General features: G+C 51.0%; 1 protein-coding gene across 2 annotated transcripts in view; it reads right to left on the bottom strand.

Moving 5' to 3' along the window:
• The window catches only part of GRIK4 (glutamate ionotropic receptor kainate type subunit 4), a 455,817-nt gene that overhangs the window by 65,305 nt on the left and 367,909 nt on the right, over positions 1 to 22,603 (bottom strand). For both annotated transcript variants that reach the window (XM_021062992.1, XM_021062991.1), the window contains one exon: positions 18,267 to 18,470. In XM_021062992.1, the coding sequence (XP_020918651.1) occupies positions 18,267 to 18,470 (204 nt within the window). The remainder of the gene's footprint in view (positions 1 to 18,266; positions 18,471 to 22,603) is intronic.

Genomic DNA, 22,603 nt, shown 5'->3' with positions numbered 1-22,603 from the left:
GAGGTCCCGGCTCTGCCTCAGACTGGCCCCTGGGATGCCCCAGGGCTCCGGGAAGGGTAAGCCAAGATCTGCCCCGTCAGCTCCACCATCTGGCTCGGCTAGCCTTTTCCTCATTTCTTATCAGCATCCACATGAGTCAAAACCATGGCCAAGGGCAGAGAGCATTTTCTCAGGGATCCCTGCAATTTTTTGAAGAGGAGAGCTAGAGATCTCCTTGTAAATCCCTGGCCACCCTTCCTGGGTGATGAAGTGTGTTTGGTCAACTCCAGAGACGTGAGGACAGGGCTCAAGGGCCCACCCACAATAACATCCCCCTAAGTTCTTTTTCACAGGCTGCATTTGAGCCCCACAACAACCTCAAGATCAGCAACAGCCAATTCAGAAATAGGAGAATAAGACTCAGCACGGATGGTGCTCAGTTCAGTGTGATGGTTACCTTTTGGGAGGAGGGGGGTGTAGAGAGTGAAAGGAGGCATCTGGAGGCGTGGGGACAAGGATCTGCAGGTGCTGGCACTGGTGTAGTTTTTGCCCTGGGTTGTGATTACATGGCTATGTCCCCTTTGTGATAAGTCATCAAGTTGACACTTATGATTTGCGTACTTTTCTATATGTATATTTCATTAAAAATTTTTTTCAGGGCCACACCCATGGCATATGGAGATGCCCAGGCTAGGGAGCTAGAGCTGCCAGCCTACACCACAGCCACAGCAACAACAGATCTAAGCCGCATCTGCAACCTACACCACAGCTCATGGTAATGCTGGATCCTTAACCCACTGAGCAAGGCCAGGGATCGAACCTGCATCCTCATGGATCCTAGTCAGGTTCATTACCGCAAAGCCATGATGGGAACTCCCTAAAAAAATTCTTTTAAGTTAAGTGATTTGCTCAAGTAGAAGAGAGAATGGATACCTTCAAACCTGACACTCAGCATCCTGTTGACTCTTTGGAATAAAAAATCCCAGAACATACATGCCCAGCTGCAATGGCTGCATTATTTGTGGCAGGGGCCGGTCATTGCACACACACACAAGAAACGAAGGTCAGGTATGGTGAACCTACTGTTTAAACTTCTGGGTGGCTTCTACATCAAGAAGGGCTAAAAGGAACATCAGGATATTTTAATTGGATTTGCATTTACATCTGGATGGAGAAAAGTCCAGGTCCCTTGTTTGGTCCAAACAGCTGAACAGATTGTGAAACTCCCAGAGGATGCAGCTCTCTCTGTGCTATGAACACGGGGGGCAAAGCCCTGGAGGGAACACGGCCTCCCTGCTGGGAGCTTCAAATACCCTCCAGCACCTGCCAGCCCCCACCCTGGATGGGTCTCAAAACCCAGAGGGGGAGAGCAGTCGGTTCCTTGTTCAATAGTGATGTTCCCTTTTGTGTTTTGTGACAGAGAGCTGTCCCAGGTCCCAGGTTGAAGTCTGCTTCTTGCTAGCTGTGTGACCTTGGGCAAGTGACTTGACCTCTCTGAACTTGTTTTCTCACGAGTAAAGTATGAACAGTAACAGCTTCTATCTTATAGGGTTGCTGTGGGGATGACATGAATTAGTATACAAGGCCTGACACACAGAAAATGTTTATCGTTCAATAAATGTTTGCTGCTACTATTATTACATGGTTCCTGATTCTGGCGTCCTGCTTCCATCCTCTGTCCATTTGCTTCAAGCCCCTGAGACCTGGCCTCTGCTTGGGCTGCACTGTCCTGCCTGGCGGGGTTTCTGAAGGCTGAGCCCTTCTACTTGATTTGCTTCTATCAACTCTCCTTCACTTTTGGCCAAACTGACACCAGCTTTGGCTGTATTTACTGACCACATCCACCCTCCATTTTCATCTCCTGCCTGTGTTCCACTATTTGTCACTCCCTGGCAACCAGCCAGGCCGCCAGGCCGCCAGCATCCAGGACCCGGCAGATCTGCTCAGGAGGTGTTTTGGATTTGGATAAGGGATCCATTTAGCAAGAGTTGACAGACTTTTGGAGCCATCCACGTTCACTGAAGGGACCACATGCTGCCATTTCAAAAGATCTAGGCCTTCATTCTGTTGTCTAGATTGTAAATGTAGACACAGCTGGAGCAGAAGTTTGTCGTCAAGCTAAGAAGCACATCCAAGGGCTGCAGGAGATAAGGAATAATGCCACAGGTTCTGGAAAGGGCGGAGCAGAATGGGGCTCTCAGAGGGCTGTTTTCAGAGCTGCCAACACTGCCACTGGCATGATCGAGCCAGGCCCGGCTCTCATGCTGACAAATGGTGGGATGTCAGTTGCTCCTGACAAGGTAGAGAACAGCAAGAAAAACAGTCTGTGAATAAGCCTCCCAAAGCATATAGTGATTCTGGCCGGGAACTGAGATGGCGAGGCCAAGCCATGGCAACAAGCGCGCTGAAACCACAAGACCTTCTGGCGAGAATTCATTTCTGTGAGAGAGGGATGGCCAAAGGACAGAGGGAGCTGTCACCTACGGATGCTTTGAAGTGGGGCTGTTTATTCACAGGAAGGGGAGGGACGAGCGGGGCCTGACTGCTGAGAAGGGGGAGAGGGTTGGGGCAGGGAGCCACAGCAGCAGCAGCTGATGGCCGAGGGACCCCTGGTAAGCACAGCATGGCACGTGACCAGGGCAGCTCCCCACAGTCCTTAAGAGGGCACGTTGTTGGCCCATTTGAGTTTGGAACCATTTCTCAGGGGTGTGACGTGGACAACTGAAGTCGGAGTCTGCTTGCTGATCTATACGATGGAGGTAATCATACTTTACCTCGCGAGGCTTTGAAGATTAAATGAGATCATCTTTGTAAAGCAGTTGTCAGAACTGCATCTGGCACGCAGGACGTGTTCAACACACGGAGCCCACTACCACCTTTAGTGCAATATCGGCCACGGGACAGGCAAAAAAAAAAAAAGGTCAGCACAGGGAGTCATGGGGGTGAGCCCAGCACACAGGAGCCTCAGGTGAGGTGACTCAGACGCCCAGACAGGTGACCCGGGCGCCTGCTCCCTGGTGTTCAGGCTGCGGTCACCCCTTCCCATCAATACACATACTCAAGGAAATCGAGACGGCAAGCACAGGGGACAAGGTCTAGGCCAAAGGTGGTTGGAGGATAAATGGGTGTGTGGAGTGGCCTGAGAAGATACCCAGTTAGGCCAACTAAAGCTTAAAGAGGGAAGAGAGGGGGCTGTGGCTTGAGGAACAAGATAGAAGATGGGGTCAATCTGAGAGTCAGACAACTCACACCCGAATCCCCACCCCAAGGGAAGAGGGGCGAGGGGAGAGGTGGCTTAAGTTCTTCTTTCTCAAAACAATATTGGTGCGGGACCTGGGGCGGGTAGAGCATATAGTAGGGTGAGCTGAAGGCCCAGCTGTGGGGAGCTGGGGAAGGGGTCCGGGAATTACTGGAAGCTTGTACAGGCCTCACAGTGGCCCTGGGGGGACAGCGCCCAGGAAAACGTCCTCTTCGGCTGCCCTGGCCTGCTGGATGCTCCAGCACTTCTGGACCACTCATGTGTTTTCCCTGTCGTCAGTCAAAAGGGTCACCTGGAAACCTGCAGCTGGTTCTCAGCACTGAATTGTTCCGTCCAGGCTCTAAGGTCCCTGGGTCCAAGGGCCATAGCAGTTAGTTCTTTCACACATGCCTCCATAGCATCCCACCCAACCATCCATCCACTCATCTGTCCATCCACCCATCCATCCATCCATCTACCCATCCATCCCATAATTCCTGAGTGCTGTGGATAATGGAGCCCATTCCAGGTGCTACCATTATACAGGTGAACCAGACAGATGTAGTTCCTGACCTCAGAGAGCTTACATTCTAGTGAAGGGAGATACACAGCAAACAAATAGTCTCGCCATAAGCAAGATAATGTCAGTTGGGAATAGTTTCTTTGAAGATAATACAACAAGGTGATGTGGTAGAATGGCTCAGAGAGAGGATGGGGGTCCCTTAGTGTGGCAGAGAAAGAATGCTTCTTGGAGGGGGTGACTTAGATAATAAGGCAGGAATAGTAGACTGGAGACTTGGGGAAACAGGTTTCTGCCAGAAGGAAGAGCAAAGGTACAAACCATATGCGGGAACTGGAACCAAGAAAAGACTAGAGAGTGAGGGGCAAGTGATGGGAGATGCAGGACTTTGTGGCTCTGAATTAATCCTTCAGATAGTAGGGATATTGGTGAAATGGGGCCGATGAAGGCAGAGCATGGGGGAAATGTGTATGCACGGAACATGTGAGCAAATGGCAGGGAGCCCAGGGACATGCAGGCACCAATTTAAGGTTCAGGGACAGACCCAGACTTCCACCTCGGGTATTTTTTTTTTTCAAGATCAAGAGAACGTGTGTACTTGCCACCAGTGCCACCACCTTGTCACCTGACAGAGCTGATGTCTCCCCCAAGAGATGGCCCAGAGGTTGTCCCTCTGGAGGGAGTTCCTTCTCCTTGTGTCCCCTTTTCCTGCAGAGGCCAGGAGAGAGGGTCAGAACAGCCTGGCGGGCCACCATCACTGCCTGTCATCTTTGGGAGGTGTCTGGACCTCCCTGAACAGGAACACGATGGGCATGAAATGCTTCAGTTTTGTGTGATTCAATTACAGCTTTGTGGTCTCCAGACAGGTGTGGCAAGGAGGGATCAGCCCAGGCCAGCCTAGGAGAGGAAAATACCTGGCCCTGGAAGAGCTCATCTCATGGGAACAGGTGGACGGGATGTGCGTGTGTATATGTGTGTGTGTGCACACCAGTGCCTGTGTACCCACTTTTGGGGATGGATAGAGGGGGCACTGAGGAACTGGGCTTTAGGCTGGGAGAGGAAGTGCATGCACAGCCTTGGAGAGGCAGAGAGGCGGGTAACAGGGCAGGAAGGAGAGGAGCCGGCTGACACTCTCGGAGTCACTGCAGACACTACAGTTCATTGATTTCTCACTGTTCCCTGGGGGTGGGTGCTATGGTTTCCATTTCGAGGATGAAGAGGAGGGTGGGGTGGGTCTTTGGGTGGCTTGTCCAAGCTCACACAGAGAGCAGGGATCCGTACCTGGGGGCCAGCAGGGGGGAGGGGGGAGCACGCTCAGTCCCATTTCACCGCCACCTGCATCCTGACGGCCCCCAAATGAGCTCAGACCCAGCTCTGCCCTCTTACTGGCCTTCCTCACACATTTTTCCCACGTACTGCATTTCTCCACCTCCAAGTCCTGCTGGCATTTCAGACTCATGTCATCTCCTCACCTTTGCCTAAAGATTTAAAGCCACTCTTCTTCCAGGGGCCATTTCTCAGTTCACGACTTTACCAGGCAGCTGCCACCCAAAGCCAAGAGCAGGAGTTAGCCTGAGTCTCTCCACCCCTTCCCTGCTCTCTCTCCCTTCAACAGCCAGGCCCCATCCATTTTGCCTCTGAAATGCCCATTTAATCCATCACTGCCCCTCAGATCTGACTGCTGCTGTCATCATTCAAGCCTTCATTGGAATTATTTAATAGTTTCTGCGCTGGTCTCATTGCTTCTAGTTCCTCCATCCATCCAGTCTAGTGGATGCCAAGAGCGCCTGTGATTCTCAAACTTGAACAGGAGGGTCTGTGAAAATGCACACTGCCAGGCTCCCCTCCAGAGTTTCTGCTTCAGTAGGTCTGGATGGGACCCCAGAATCCGGGTTTCTGACAAGTCCAAGGTGATGCTGATGTTGCTGGTTCAGGGACCACACTTTGAAAACCACTGCTCTAGAATCTATTTCTAGACCAAAGATCTGATCATGTCACTGCCCTGCCTGAAGACACTCCAGCAATTCCTACTATCTTTAAAATATGGTCCACACGCCTTACAATGATCTTCACAAACTATCCCAGACTTTCTCCGCAGCATCACCTCAAGCAACTGACCTCCCTTCAACCTATTGCACTGCTTGTGTTCCTTACACCTGTCATCTAATTCAAACTCTGTGTCTTTGCTCACACAGTTATCTCTGCCTGCAACTCTTTCCCCCTTGGCACTTGTCAAATTCCTACTTATCCATCAAGGTCCAACTTGACTGTTACTTCCCTTAGAGGTGACACAGTGTGCTAGAACGACTGTGTTCTTTGATGTCAGGCTTGCCTTTGAATTCCAGATCAATCACTTGTTTGCTATGTGACCTTGAGTTAGCCTCTCTGTTAAAGTTAACCTCAGCATCTTCATTATAAACTGTGAATAATAACATTTACCTCGTAAGATTGTTGTTGGAGAGGAAATGATGCATGAGAAATGCTGGCAGGTAGTAGGTACTCAATAAACAGTAGCTATTATTATCGTTAGCTCTGCTGTAAAGCCTTGCCTGGCTTCCTCGAGCTGAACTATTTCTTTTTTTTTTTCCCTGTGTTCCCATAAAATTTTGTATACGATTCCATTTTGCATATATCACATGTTGTGGTCTCATTATTTTTATACCCTGGGCCTCATTCCTAGTATAGTTGGGGCCATTGTGCAAATTATAAAAGTTGATCCTCCTAGCTGATTTAGGGGGCACATGACTTGGCAAACTAAAGGTCTTTGTAGGAAGAAAATTTACAGGTGGATACGGCCCCACACTAGAGCATATGCTTGGTGAGCAGTGTGAGGGCTAGGCTTCAGGCCCCACTCACCCCTTGTACTATACACAACCTGTGCAACTGTCCTTGGATGCTCTGTGTAGCTAGAATGTGAGCTCACTGAAAGTAACAACTGGGTCTTATTCAATCTGAAGTCACAACCAGTGTTGAATCAATGCATGTAGGGGCAAGTAATACTGCCTGAGGATGGGAAGTACATAAGTAGGGCCTTGGCCCCAGGTTCAGGAATAGGTTCCTTACTCCTGGAGAGGAGGGGAGTGCAAGAACCAGGGCTAGCAACATTAGAGACTCAGGCTTTGGAGAATAATCAGCAGCTGAATTCCTGGGTGCTTTGGGGAACAAGACAGAGGTTAAGGGTCCACATGTTGAACTGGAGCCCTTGGAAGCACCTTGACCTCAGACTAAAGCCCGGTGTATGGCTGAGCCTGTAGGTGACACCTCACCTCTGCCATATGAAGTGGGAAATCAGGACCAGAGTATTCTTAGAAGATATTAAGATACCCCTTTCCATCGTTCCCTTCCCCACCCCTGCCCCAAATCAATTCCCTACTGCCTGTCTCTTCTGTTTCCCAGCAAGCCAGTCTCTCAGAAGGCTTTCAGATGCCTTAATTAATCCATTTTCAGTTCCTCTGCAGACCCTCAACTCCCCTTAACAGCTGGCACTCGGTGGGGAGGGCGGAAATAATTCCCAAGAAGTGAGCCTTCTGACAAATTTCCCAGGCTGCTTCTAGACACCCATGGGGTTTGGAGGAGTTCCCAGTCTGGAGCTGCTGGGGTAGCTCTGAACATAACCGAACTCCAGCGCCCCTGAGATCCTCTTCCACATCAACCTCTTCCTCGGAAAAGAACCATCACGGGGGTCTAAGGAAAGACGGGCAAAGCTCTGCTCTCTCTTCCTGGATCTGTGGCTGACCTTCTCTGGGCCTCATGTTCTATGATCCCAGGGAGGCAACAGGCTTGACACTGCTTCCTGGGAGATGAGGATTTAAACTGCGCACCCTCACCGGTGATGGACAACGTCATTCCTTGGTCCAGCCCTACTTGGGGCTCCCCTAGCAACATCCTCTCCTCCCCCGTGCCTACACTGGGGCAAACGTTTCTTTTACTTGTCTGTACGACGTCTACCTCCATATCACCTTGTCTGTAAGCTTTCAAAGACGGAAGCTAATCTCATTTGTCCTTTTACCCTGAACCTCTAGCCCAGTGACTGCCTCACAGTGTTAAATTACTCTCTGCTGATTGGTTAATCAATTGGTAGCCTGGTTTTCTAAGCCTCAGGTTGACAGTTGGGTTGATAGAAAGCTACTGAGAAATGACCTAAGTTTATTCAAGGAATGCCTAGAGCCTGATGCCTTGCTCTGCATGATTCAAAGCAACTATTTGTTACCACTTTCCTGTGTCCCAGGCACCATGCTGGGTCCATATGGAGATTAGGAGGAATTAGACATTATGCTTGCCTGCAAGGAGCTGCCAGTCCCAATGCCACCAAGAATCCATTTCAGCGGTCCCCATTCAGAAATAATTTCTGCCTGATACTCTACTGTTTGTTTTTTGTGTTTGTGTTTTGTTTTAATAGTCACACATATGGCATATGGAAGTTCCCAGGCTAGGGGTCAAATCCAAGCTGCAGCTGCCGGCCTACACCACGGCCACAGCAACACAGGATCCGAGCCACACCTGTGACCTACACCGAAGCTCACAGCAACACCAGATCCTTAACCCACTGAGCGAGGCCAGGGATCAAACGGGCATCCTCACAGAGACCATGCCGGGTTCTTAACTCACTGAACCACAATGAGAACCCTTCTGCTGTTTGAATGTGATGCTGTTTGAATTTGTAACACAGCACGTATTTCCTAGGTTTTTCTGTCAGTGTTCATTGTGTTGAGATCATTTCTGTGGTCGGTCTGCCCTTCTGGTTGGGGAGCTCCTAGAGGGAAGGGACCTGGTTTCAAATCCTAGCACTTGCAGGCGCTGGCCTCTCTGGGCTGTGCATTCACAGTCAGCAAAAAGAAAGCAGTTATAACACCCACTTCCTGGATAACGGCGGTGAGGATGTGTCATCCAGGCGTCCCTCTCAGACTGGCCTCCGGGAGCCTCCTCCCTTCTGGTCTTCCCCTGGACTAGCCTTTTCCTTCCTCTCCATTCGCCCAGCAAGCAGACCCAGAGGACAGGAAAGCTGTACCCAAATCACTCTCTGTTCCAGCCACCACTTCTGACGCCGCCCTAGTGGTGAAGAGATGTGAGCACAAGGTGGGGTTCTGAGCAGGGGCTGAGTCTGGGCGCTGGCTGCCTGCTGTGAGCCTGAGCTTGGGCTACTTGGTAACTCTCTGAGCCTCCATTTCATCTGTATAATGGAGTAATAATCCCTGCCAGGCACAGACGAGATGAAATAACCTGTGTAGAGGCCCTAACAGCACCTGGCCCTTGTCATGGCCACCACCCCCTCTCCCTCAAGGGGGCTCAGCTTTAAATAAGGAAGAGGTGCCTTCAGCAGAGGAGACCCTCATTCTAAGTCTCTACAAATCCCTGGGAAGCAAGAGGAAAAAGAGAATCTGAAGGCCCACGGCAGACCCTCTGCTGAAAGCTGGTGACAGCCAGGGAGGCATCTCTGGGACTCAGCCGATGGCAGGCTAAGGCTCTGAAGCCCAGCTGCTGTCTCCTGGGCAGTGTGTACCTCACCTCTGAAGAGGGACAGAGGAAGCGGTCACCGAGGCAGGCAGGGGAGCCCAGGCCAATACAGACATCTCAGAAGAAAGGCAGAGCAGCTGCAGTCTCCGAACTGCTTTTATTGGCTTTTTATCAGGTGGCTGAAAAGGACTCGAGTCACAGAAAAGAAGCTTTGAGAACTCAAAATGAGACAGAGGGTTGTAAAGGGAGGGTCTGACGAGAGAGGGAGAGCAAAGGCAGTTGTGGTCCAAGATGCAGCCCAGGGCACTGGCCCTTTTATTCTCAAGGACACCAGCCTGTGCGTAATGAACCAGACAAGATGGATTTCCTCCCCTCCCAGGTCCCCGGGGGCTGTCTGCAGGGACCGCTGTTGGACACGCCGCCCCTTCCGGCAAGGACCTTGCCCAGAGGCAAAGAGCCTCCCTCCTCCTGAGGGCAGGACGACCTGAACCCGTGCTTAAGTCTACACGAAAGGGGAGCGCCCCCACTCGGTGGGTCCTAGAAGTAAATGCCGAAACCCCACACTGTCACTATTTTCTCCCGGCCATCCCGGCCCCTGCCTTCATCCAGGTCCCATCCCATCCCACCTGATCACGGGACCACAGTCTGGTGAGTATACCTGCATGTGGTCTCCCCACCTCCAGCCCACCCTTCTCTCACTGGCCGAACTAACCTTCTGGAACCAGAACCAACCACGCCAGCCCTCCTCTCTTGAAATAAAAAGAACAGCCCACCTTACTCGTCAATAGCTCCCATTAGCTCTCTGGACATAGTTTAAATATCCCAACATATAAATCCTGTCACGACTAGCCCCTGCCTAGAGCCCTGCTCTCCTCCACCCCTGCCTCACCTGACGTCAGCCACAGAGAACAACCCGCACTGCTTGGTGTAATCTCAGTATCTGCCATACCTAGAATCTTCTTTTCTACTGAGATGCTGCTTCTCCATCCTCAAGACTCTGCTCAGTGGTTTTTTTCCTGGGTGAGCCCCTCCCTGTTCAGGCCTGTACCTACCTCGTCCACACTTCCAGCAAACCTGCCCCTGCCACTCCCAACCCACATGACCTGGGATGGGTTCCTTATCTGCTTCGTGACTCAGTTTCCTCATCGGCAACATCTGGTTATTATGAGGACTAAGTGAATGAAGGCGGAGTCAGGGGCTCAGGAAACAGTTCATAAATATCACCATCATTATTCTCATCATCATCATTAATATTATCAATATAGTGTTTCTCTCTGTACTGGAATTCTTTTTTTTTTTTATTATTATTTTCCCACTGTACAGCAAGGGGGTCAGGTCATCCTTAGATGTATACATTGCAGTTTTTTCCCCCACCCTTTCTTCTGTTGCAACATGAGTATCTAGACATAGTTCTCAATGCTATTCAGCAGGATCTCCTTGTATATCTATTCTAGGTTGTGTCTGATAAGCCCAAGCTCCCGATCCCTCCCACTCCCTCCCCCTCCCATCAGGCAACCACAAGTCTCTTCTCCAAGTCCATGATTTTCTTTTCTGAGGAGATGTTCATTTGTGCTGGATATTAGATTTGTACTGGAATTCTTGGTTTACCAGTCTCTTTGGGTAGATCTTGAGCCCCCTACCACATAATTCCTCACATCCAAAGAGTGCTTGGCAGAGAGTGGGCACTTTGATGAATGAATGAATGAATGAATGAATGAATCATTGAGTGCTCAATGGAGCCCACCTCTTCCTATTTGAATAAATGCAGAGACAGGCTTTAAGAAGGAAGAGAAAGCCCTCCCTGAGCGTGGCGGTCATGTGGGGAGAGTGGAACACTCACTTGTAGTCCCTGGGTTGGTGTCTAGATTTTTAAAGAATACAATTCTATGACCTATTTTCAGTTAAAGTAGTCTCTGGCTTCAAGGTGAACAGGAATCTCAGGGGACTAGTTGTATTTTTTTTTTTTTTTTTTTTTAGTTCAGCAAAATGTCTCTGGACAACTTTCCCAGTGGATCAAGGCCACGGACAGCTCACTACCCCCCAGGTCTCTGCCAAACTCTCTCCAAAATCCTTTCTCCCAGGGGCCCAGGAGGGGAAACGGAATGAAGCATTTCAGCTTTATTTACACTTAACTCATCAAAATGTCATTGGTGAGAGCTATTTGATGTCCAAAGCTTATGAGCCTTGAATCTAAGCCCTCCAAAGCCCTTTTCTCACTGAACCCAAATGGGCCATTCTGCCAACAGGGCACTGAATGCCAACAGGGCACTTGGTTCTGAGCTTTGAAGCTTGAGGAGAGTTCTCCCTCTTCCTGAATGTGCTTTGCTCTCTCCCAAGCTGGGCCCTGAGGATGCGAAATGCAGTTTCCCTGCTTCCAGGACACCAGGGCACAGGGCTGAATTGACAAGGATGCCTCATACCCACTTGCTGAGAAGAGAAGGGATTGGAGAGGCCATTTGTGCAGCTTTCCCATGTTACAGATAAAGCGCAATCCCTTTCTGGGCCAGAGTCAGCCTTGGATACCAAGTTCTGAGCAGCCTCCAAATCCTCTGCCTGGAAGGACCTCTTAGAAGTGAAGGCCAACTGTGGCTGTAATTCCAGCAGGAAGAGGTCATGTGCTGTCATGGATGAGGACTCAGATGCCCAAGTTTAAGCCCCCCTCTGTGGGACCTTGGGGGAATCACTGTGAACGTCTAAATCTGCTCACCCATGCCACGGCGGTAATGATGTCTGCATCACAGAGCTGTTGTGGAGGATAAAGGGCAAAGCTGCGGAAGCAGCTGCAAACATGAAATCCATGCACAAACGTGGGGGTGACGAGGCCAACATGCAAGATGGGAGACCCCTGACTGTAGTGGTTCCCAGTTCTCACTGTGGAGAGAAGTGCTCATGTCTCGACAAGGACTCCAAACACCTTTATGAATGCACCGTTTCCCCCGCCCTCCGTCCTGCCTACTGTCACTGTCACTCTCCACCACCACGACACTGGTCCAACCCTGTGACCGTCCCTGCCTCTCCCCAATCCCTAAGAGACAGGTCCTCAACTCCTAGCAGCCACTTCCATAGATGTTTTATGCCACCTCCCTGGCTCGAAGCCTCCTTCTACTGCAAGGCTTTACCTTGCTTTCGCATAAGAGCTGAGCTTCTTTAAAGAGTATTCCACGAGGATTCGACCACTGCAATCTGATTTCAATCCAGCCACCCACCGAAACCGCTCTTGCCGGTGGCTTCTGCATCGCTCAACCTGGTGAAGGCTATTCTGTACTTCCTTTTAAGGGGTGGGACGCTGCTTCAGCCACCGTCTCTCAGCAGCCTGCACAGGCTCTCCTCCCCTACCTCACTCCTGAACAGAGGACTTTTCTCCCTGGGGATTCCTTCCCCATGCAGAGCTTCAGTGACCACTGACAACTCACCACCCACTCCAGTCTAGCCAAGTCTCTGCTGAACACCTCTTCCTGCGGGTCCCAAACTTTTCAATGTTACCATTTCCAAAGCTGAAATCATCCCCTTCCCCACTAAGACCTGTTTTTCTCCTGAACGTTCCACCTCAATGCCTGGCACCACCATCCATTCAGACGCCCCTGTCAGAAACCTGGGCATCATCCTGGGCTCTCTCTCCCATGGACCATGTCCATTTGGTCCCCACTCCTGATGATTTATCTATTAAATAGTTTCAACAGGTTCCAAACAGCACATATACTATGGTCCCATTTTACAAAAGGAACTTGTGTAAAGTATAGATTCATTCAGAAATCAGAATGGATGGTTTTTGAAATATTAACCATGGGTATTACTGGATGGCGGAATTACAGGTAATCTTTCATTTCTTAAAACATAAATATATTTTAAAGACTGCATGCCTCTATTAAAAAAACTGTTATCTTGAAAGACAGCCTTTGAACGTGTACCTGCTTCTATCTCCCTAGTGACTTCCGGTTCTCATCACCTCTTGCAACAACATGAGGCTTCTACCTGGTTCTCCCGCCTCCAGACTTGTCCCACCCCCTCCACCCATCCATGCTCCGGACTATAGAAGGCCATGGAGGCCCCTTGTCAGTGACCACTGCCCACTTCCCAACCTCATTTCCCACCATGCTCTGTTTCAGGTATAGTGACCTAGAATGGAAATTATCACGACCTTCCTGTTTCCATGACTTGGACCCTGTGTTCCTTCCCTCCCAGTGTGCCCTTCTCTCTCCACATCCTCCTCTCCCCCAGCCAACTTCTCCTGGTCCATAAAGATCAGATCGGGCATCATCTCCTGCAGGTGTCTTCCCTACACGTCACAAGCAGAGTCAGGAGCCCCTCCTCCAGTCCTGCCACTGTCCCCTGTACTTCCCTATCCTAGCCTTTCTCCCTCTGCTTTTACCCAACTGGTCCTGCATTAAAGAGGAACTAGGGACTCTCTTATTCGGCTCTGTATCTGAATATAAGCAACAATTTCAATTAACTTTTAAATACACTTATTGGGGTGATACAGGAGGATGTGGAGACTGTTCCTAAGGCGTCTTCTTCTTCAAGCTGCTCCAGTCCATCTCCTCCTCTCTGCCAACTACACCTCCACCAAGACACACCATCACCGCGGTGCAGGGCTTCTCTGGGATCAGCTGTGAAGGGTTGGACAAGGGCAAAAGGAATCCAAGCCAGAGAAGCTCCCAAATAGTCATGCTTCTCATCACCACTGCTCAGACACAGCCCTGGGGGTGAGAGGCCAGCCACCTGACCCAGGGTATATGGATTCACTTCTTTTCACTCCAACCACACTCCTACTTTTAATGGGATTTATACCAAAAGACATGCTTTGATGATTTCCAAACATATGTAGAAAACACGCTTGAATGCTCTTCCACAACTAACACACCATGTGTTCAAGCATCACAATCTTGAGCAAGCAGGTGACAAGGGGTATGAAAGATCGAAGCCCTAGAATGCCCGGTGGAGGTGACCGGGCCTCTACCCTTTCCTCCACATCACTCTGACATCCAGGAGGCTACCTACTGTGTTCTTCAAACTCTCTAAAGAAAGATGCCTTAGTCTGTCTCCAGGCCTCCAGGGGGAGGTTCTCCTTTACATCAAATCTTTGTCTCTCCTGCTGCAGTTTCAGCTACACTTACCGGGCCTGTTGTCCAGGGGAAGCTGGTGGGCAGCCCGGCTCACCCACACCCTTGGCCTCTCATCTCCTGCTCTCTCTCTATCTTCCCTCAAGTGCCACATGAGCTGCATGAGTAAGCAGCCCCTGAAGAGCCACACATGCCTGTAGGATGACTCCAGGGCCTGCCACTGAGGCACCAGCTCACTCAGGACTCTGGACCCCCATGAAGGTATCTCAGGCCGGCCCCAGCATGATGCAAACCATGGCTTTCACCCTTAGCTGCTGGCAGATGATTGGCTTAATTGGATTTTTGTACCAGGAAAACATACTCCTTGAACAAGAGAGGGACTGACAGACAAATGGATAAAGAAGATGTAGCATATAGACATACACAGGGGGATATTAACTCAACCATACACACACACATACACACACACACACACTCACAAAACGGGGAGTTCCCGTCATGGCTCAGCGGAAACAAATCTGACTAGTATCCATGAGGACACAGGTTCAGTCCCTGGACTTGCTCAGTGGGTTAAGGATCCGGTGCTGCTGTGATCTGTAGTGTAGGTATTAGATACAGTTCAGATTTGGCATTGCTGTGGCTGTGGTATAGCCTAGAGGCTACAGCTCCGATTTGACACCTAGCCTGGGAACCTCTACATGCTGCAGGTGTGGCCCTAAAAAGAAAAAAAAAAAAGAACGAAATTCTGCCATTTGATGTAGATGGACCTAGAGAATATTATATTTAGTGAAAGGAGTCAGGCAGAGAATGACAAATACTGCATGGTATCACTGATACATAGACTCTAAAAAATAATACAAACGAGTGCATAATGGAAACAAACCCAGAGATGTAGAAAACAAACTAGGGGTTACCAAAGGGGAGAGGGAAGGAGGGAAGGGCAAACAGGAGCACAGGATTAACAGAAACAAACCAGCAGGTATAAAATAGATAAGCAACAAGGGCATACTGCACAGCACAGGGAATTACAGCCATGATCTTGTAATAGCTTTTCACTGAGTATAATCTGTAAAAGTATATATGTTTTGGTCTTTTGTCTTTTTAGGGCCACACCCGCAGCATATGGAGGTTTCCAGGCTAGGGGTCCAACTGGAGCTGTAGCCGCTGGCCTACGCCAGAGCCACAGCAACGCGGGATCCAAGTCGTATCTGCGACCTACACCACAGCTCACGGCAACACTGGATCCTTAACCACACTGAGCGAGGCCAGGGATGGAACCACATCCTCATGGTTCCTAGTCAGGTTCGTTAGCCACCGAGCTACGAAGGGAACTCCTGTACGGGTTATTTTAAATCCTTACAAAAATTCTTTCTAGATAAGCACTGAGGACCTGGAGGACGGGATGGAAAGAAGAAAATAACTCTCCCAAGAACACACAGCTAATAAGTGGATGAAATGATGTCAGCTCTATGTCACATCACAGTTCCTGCTCTTAGACTATGAGCCTGAAGCCAGGCAGACCACGGCTTAAACGCTGGCTCCAAACTTCCCAGCTACGTGATCTTTGGCAGGTTCCTTGGCCTCCCTGAGCTTGCATTTGCTCACCTAAATAAGTGACAGATTTAGGTGCAGGGATCTCTGAGGTCTCTTTCAGTTGGGACACTGTGTCATCCCAAGGTTCTGCTTTTACAACCTCTGACCTGTTCCTGTGTGTCTTGGGATACAGGTCATACAGGAGGGATGCAGGCCTTAGTTCTGCTGGGATTCTAGGAGAATATCCGGGCAGACATATCAAAGCACTGAACTTACAGCAGAGCCGGGCAGGGGTCTCCCACACTTGCCCAGAATCACATCTCCCCACCAGCCCATGGCATTCAAATGAGCTTCTGCCTGAAATGCTCTTCTCATTCTTCAGACACCAGCTCAAACACCATGTCCCAAAGGAAGCCTTCCTCCCCACCCCCTCGCCTCTCAAGGCTGGACCCCTCCTCTCCAGGGCCTTCTCATAGCCCCTCCTACCTCCCCTCCCTTGAACTTAAGTCAATGCGTTAACAATACTCCTTAATATCTAAGATTCATAAGGGTAGTGAGTATGTTTATTTTGTCCCCCATTGCATCTCCATCGTCTAGAAGAGTGCAAAGTGTCCAATGGATATGTACTGAATGAATAGGTTCATTAGTTAATTAAAACTATGCAGCCAGGTCTTGATGAGGATAAAGCAACAGTGTTTTGGCCTGAAAGGCGATCTGGGGTGAATTTTAAGATCCCCATCTGATTGCCCAAGTCACTCAGCACGAGGCTGCATGTCCTTGAGTCCCAGCTTCCTCTCCTCCCCCTGCCAGTCCACGTCACCGCTCATTAGGGGGCTGATAAGGGGATGGCTGTGCGCTGACTCTGACATCCCTGAAAGTCACCCCACCAGTCACCAGGCAGCCCAATGGGGCTGAAGGAACGAGCTCAAGGTGACTGAGCACATTAATGAGAAGGGAAGGAAAAGACCTGGCATTTCAGCTTTCTGGGGTTTAACTACTGGGTGGTGCCTCTCTGGGGGGCTAGGGGAGTGGTCCAGACAAGAAGCTGCTTTGGGAGGGGGTGTGGGACTTAGAGAAAAGCAGCACATCCTTTTCCGGGGGCTCGGGTCTCAATCCTTGAGGATTAGGATTTTAAAAATGTATCTTTATCTCAGGTTTGGTACCTATAAAAGGTTAAGATAATATCAGTTCAATGATGAGAAGGGAGACGAGAAGGAAGGAAAGGACAAAAGCAAGCAAGGGAGAAAGGGAGGGAGGGAAGATAAAAAGGAAGGAGAGCAGGAAGGGCCTGGGCTTATGGGGACCTTTCCTGGTGACATTCAAGTCCAGCTGAGGTCGTATTCTGGGGTGGGGAGAACGTGGGCTTCGGAGCTAGAGAAATGTAGTTCAAATCCCAGCCTCGTCTCACACTAACTGTGAGGCTTCAGACAAGTCATTCAAGCTCTCTGAGTTCAGGTGGCACATTTGTAAAATGAGGATAACAACTAGCTAAAAGGTATGTTCCAGGAGGATTAGAGCTAATGTATGTAAAGCCCCCTGCACACTGGCGCTGGCTGGGAGGCTGCCAGAGAGCTGCACTCCTTCTGCACTTGCAAAGCAGGAGAGCAGCGGGTTGGTTCAAGGTCACGCTAAGAACCTAGGTCTGCGCTGTCTGCACTGGGTACTCCTCACCTATCCTGGCCAGAAAAACTCGGTTGTGGAAATAGAAACAGTGCATTAGTAACCACTTAATTAATTTTTACAGATGTTACCAGTGTGTACCAAGAAAACCAGAGCTCTCCCCATGGAAGAACTCTCTGTAGCCTTGCTCTAACCTACCCAGGACTGACATTCTCTGATGCTTCCCTGCATGTTAATCAATTCCCCACATTCACCCTGAAAATCTACAGCCTGTCCAAGTGCACCTTGGCCCTGGGCCTATAAAAGCACATGAACGACAGCAGAAACCAATACAAGAAGTAACCAAATAGTGGTAACTGGGACCAATTCCTCTGACAGTTGATCCCTTTTCCCCTGTTATTTAGTCACGTGTCCTCGCCAGCCCCTCTCAAGTGTCAAAGTCAACTGATGTGGATGTGTTCTACTCTCCCAGGGCCTGTCCAAGCTCTGCCACGGGTGCTGATGACCCACAAAATAATCAGGACAAACAAAAAGTGCCTGGATTATCCAAGAATGGAACCCAAACTCTCTAAGCCATGTTAATGGTCAAAGCTCCAGTTACCTGTTACAGGTGCTGGACTGGGACCGGGAGAGCCACGGGGAAGGGCTGATGGTGGTCTCATCCACCAATGTATACCACCAGTGTCTGGCTCAGTGCCAGCTCAGGAAAGATTTATTATGCAGTGAATAGACAAGTAAATGAAAAATGCACAAAAGATTAACTGAATAAACAGAGGGTTCATGAGCATCCAGTACAAGCTCTTGTCCCTCCATCTCCCTCCCCAGCGCACCCGCAAATCCAAATCACCTGTTCCTTCCTTACCCGAGCGATCAGCTCCCCGACCATTCCCGTCCAGGTGCCATTGGCCTCAGGCACGCCGTACACGCCGTCCCCGACCAGGCGGATCTTGTAGTTGAACCGGAGGATCTCTGCCAGCTCCTTAAGCATGTCCACACAGAAGCCCTCATAGCGGTCATTGCCTTCCATCTCCTGGTGGTTCCCCTTCAGCATTAAATACGGGTTTTCCTGCAGCAAAACTGGGCAGCTGTCATTCTCATCTTAGCCCTGGTGTCTCAGCCGCATGTGATGAGGGGGCCCAGGGACACAGGAGGTTGGGAAGAAGATGGGGTGGAAGGAGGTAAATGGGCTAGTTTAGAGGTGACAATCAGCTCCCCTCCTCGACTTCAAGGCAGTACTCTCTCTCTCTCTTTTCTTTTTAGGGTTGCACTGGCAACACATGCAAGTTCCTGGGCTAAGGGTCCAATCGGAACTGCAGCTGAGACCTACGCCACAGTCACAGAAACACTGGATCTGAGCTGCATCTGCGACCCACGTGGCAGCTTGCAGCAAGGCTGGATCCTTATCCCACTGATCAAGGCCGGGGATTGAACCCCCATCCTCACAGATGTTATGTCAGGTTCTTAACTGGCTGAGCCACAGCAGGAACTCCAAGGCACTTCTCTTACCAGGAACACACAAGAGGGTCCAGTTAAAGCCCCTCTACCTTAGGAAAGGTCATCATCTGGCCCCCCACCCATTTCACTTGTTCCTTTCCCCCTCTTCCTTTTGTGTTTATTCCACACAGACCGATCACTGCGCATTATGAGGTACAGGATGCTGGCAACAGAGCAGGCGAGGTTCTTCCATGTACCAACAACCACAACCCAAGGCAGGATGCATCCAGCCATGAAGGTTGGGAGGAGGGACGGTCTCTCTGGTGAGGTGTCCAGGGAAGTTCCCATGGAGGAGGAGCTGTCCAAGCTGGGCTCCGGAGGATGACAGCACACTGACAGGTGGACGTGGTGTCAATGGAGGGCATGATGGGCAGGGAAGGGCAGGACCAAGGGCATAATCCCGAGAGGGAAGGATCATGGCCCATTTGGCAGACGATGGAGCTGCCCTTAGGTTGTGGGGGGAGGGAGGATAAACAGAAAGATGAATTAGGGTCAACATGGGCCTTGGGGGCTGGGGTGGGGTGATTGTAATCAGACCTACATAGTAGAGAAGCACTGAGGGTTTTAAAGACTTGGGGATGTGAGTAATGAACATTAAGTGGCAAGAGAGAGAAGAGCTGGGAGTAAGGATGGACCCTCTCCTGAGACAGATGCTGAGTCCTAGGCGGTGCTTTGGCTCAGGTTGGACTGGCGCCACACTGGGAGGGTCAGGCTTCATGCCAGGTGGGGGAGGGGGGCTCCGAGGGGAGGGGCCTCAGGCCCTTGGAGCCCGAGCAGAGACCCACCGGGGATGGTGTCGTCAAGGGCGTGGATGGTTTGAAAAGGAAGAGGCTGTGGAACATGTTGAATTGGAGGTGTTGGCAGGCAATCCAGGAGGGAACCTCCGACTGCGGGTTGGGGGTGCAGAGTGAGGGCAAGGGGGTGGGGGTGGAGTTGGCACGGCCTCAGGGGAGGGGGGTGGCTGAAGTGGCAGGATGTGGGAGGCCATCGAGGGGGAAGAACTGAGGAAGGAAAGCAGAGGGATAAGACTTGATTTTGGGGAGAGGGAAAATGAAGAGCAGCCATAGAGGAGGACAAAGAAGAAGTGGCTAGAAAAGCCGAAAATCAGGAAAGTGCGGTCATGAAGGTTGAGGAGGAGGGGGCTTCAAGCAGGAGAAGGCAGACACTTCCCTCCCAGCGAGGAAGCAACTGTGATGCCAGGGTCTGGGTCACATGTCACTGGAGACCTTGGAAAGCCGATTTGGGGGGTGGGGTGGGTGATGGAGGAATCCAGCAAGGATTCTTCCCATCCAAGTGAATGGGAAGTGCCCAGGTGAGGCCGACCAGGATTTTGAGAAATCAGGCGATAAAGGCAGGCCGGCGGGCCACATCTCCACCCAAGTGCTATGAGTCACCTCTCTCTCCAAACTGCAGCTCCTCCTCTGCCAACTACAGGGTTGGAGAATCCCATCAGTGTCCACCAAGCCCTTGATGGATGACCGCCTAGACTGGAGGGTGGCTCAAGGGCAGCAGGATATGGGGAAGGTGGTGATGATGGCATCCTAGGATGGGCGGGACCAGAGTACAGGTACAGGTGGAAAGGGACGAACCCCTGAAAAGGAGAGATGAGAGCGGGAAGAGAGGGAAGGGCTGCTCGGTGAGCCAGGTCCCAGGAGAGCCAGGGTCAAGGTGAACCTGGGGCTTGGAAGTGGACCTGGCGGTCAGGTGGAGAGCACAGACGTGGGTACAGAGAGGCGGTGAGGAGGCCAGAAGGGAGGAGCCGTGCCAGCCCCCAGAGCTGTGCTGAGGGCAGGTGGGAGGGAAGTCCTGGTGCTTGGAAAGGTTTGCTTGGGGGGTTGATGGGGGTGAGCAGATGAGCACAGGGCTGCCCAGGCCCAGCTGAGGCAGGAGGCTGAATATAGATGGGCAGCTGGGAGCAGGGCATGCAAGGACAGCTGGGTTTGGGCACAGGCAGGAGGTGAGATGGCTGAGCATGAGGGTGGAGACAATTCTAGAAGCCAAGAGAGGGACGTGCCGAAATGCTGGTTTGCTGAACTTAAGCCGGGAGGGGTTTCTGGGCTGGGGAAGATGGGGAGCCAGACAGACTAGAGATCATGAGGGGAGGAAGGGGCTCAGTGGGTTTGGGGGTGTGATGAAGCAGAACAGGGGAAGGTTGGAGGTTCCGTGCCAGGGAGAGGGAGCTCTGAGCTGCAGGAGATGTGCTTCAGGTTTATGATCAAGTGCACAGTCATGTCAGTGAGATGGGGCCAGGTTCCCTGCCTTCCACACATGCTGTCCTCAGGTCAAGGGCTTCCCTCTGCCCCAGCTGCTCTCCATCCCCTTCTTCTGCTTGACCTAACTCATCTCTGGCCTTGGGGTCCCATTGCCTCCTCTGATGTCGCCCCACTTCTCAAAACTCCCACAGCGTTTCCAGCCAAGCCCCCCCCCTCCCCACATTCCCCATCCTCCTGTGAGTGCCCGTTTGCAGGTAGAATGTTCCTGTCACTTGTGGGCACTGACTCCTCCCCTTCTCTGGCGCCCCCACCTGGTGCCCGCATTCAGCACTTGTGACAAACACTGAAATGGCCTCAGAGACAGGGCTTGGCTGGGCATGTCCCGGCCTGGGTGGTTAGGCAACACCAGAGGGTAGCTTTAATGATCCCAAGGAGTGTCACCCACTTCTCCTCTCCAAGTACTCTCTCCTCTGAAGTTAATTGAAAATCCAGACATCTTTAGAGCAAATACACACAAGGCCAACGCTGGAGGGAGCAGTCGTGCAGGAAAGGGTGGGCTCAGCGGCACGCTGGGAGGTGTGGGGGCCGAGCGCTGGCCTGGAGTCCTGTCCTCGTGGAGTGTTGGGAGAACGAAAGGCAGTGACGCAGGCCGGACACTAACCCCGGGCTCTGGCACAGGGTAAGGGCTCCAGGGATGGCAGCTGCGGCTAATTCTGGGTATTTGCTGGTGTTAACCAAGAAATCCCACATAAGTCCCAACTGTCCCCTGAGGGGAGCAGGGACAACAGGGACATGTGCTGATTAAGGGAGAAATCATTCAGGATGATCGTTTGCCAAGGATATCCCCCAAATGGTCACAAGGGACTAAATGAAGATGACCATTCCCGGTAAGAGTGACTGACTTGTACACACGTGCACAAGAGAAGGTTCTTGTTGGCATGGCATTTGACATGTCATTAAACGTCACCTGACACCAGCGTCCTTCCCCACCCTCACAAGCACACGTGTGCAGAGGAGAACAACCGTGTGTGTGCAGATTGACTTTCCCAGCCTAGAAACATGACCCTGTGGCCTCGGTGTCACTGAGGGTCTGTGCAAAGCTCTGAGCCCTGTCCAATTTCAGACCCAAAGAGGCAGGAAGAACATCCTGGTGATGTCCCCATCTCTCTCTCTCAAACTCTTCTGGCTTTTAAGGAATTCCTTTATTCAAATTCTAACCATTGAGCCCCTACTTTGTGTCAGGCATCCCTGAGCTTTCTGGAGCCTGAATTCTGGAAGGGCAGGTACATCAGTAAATGACAACCTCTAATAGGAGAAAGGCCATGGCAGAGGTGTGTACAACATGCTGGAGGCAGGGAGAGGGCAGGAAGCAGATTAGGGAAGACTTCGCAGAAGAGGTGCAGAGCTTTGAAGGATGCACAAGTATTTCCTGTTGGAAACAGGAATTATGGGAGAGCGGTATTCCGGGCAGAGGGAACAGCATGTACAGGGG

Source organism: Sus scrofa, chromosome 9 (assembly GCF_000003025.6).
Source record: "Sus scrofa isolate TJ Tabasco breed Duroc chromosome 9, Sscrofa11.1, whole genome shotgun sequence".
NCBI lineage: Eukaryota > Metazoa > Chordata > Mammalia > Artiodactyla > Suidae > Sus > Sus scrofa.
This window is presented reverse-complemented; position numbering and strand designations above follow the sequence as displayed.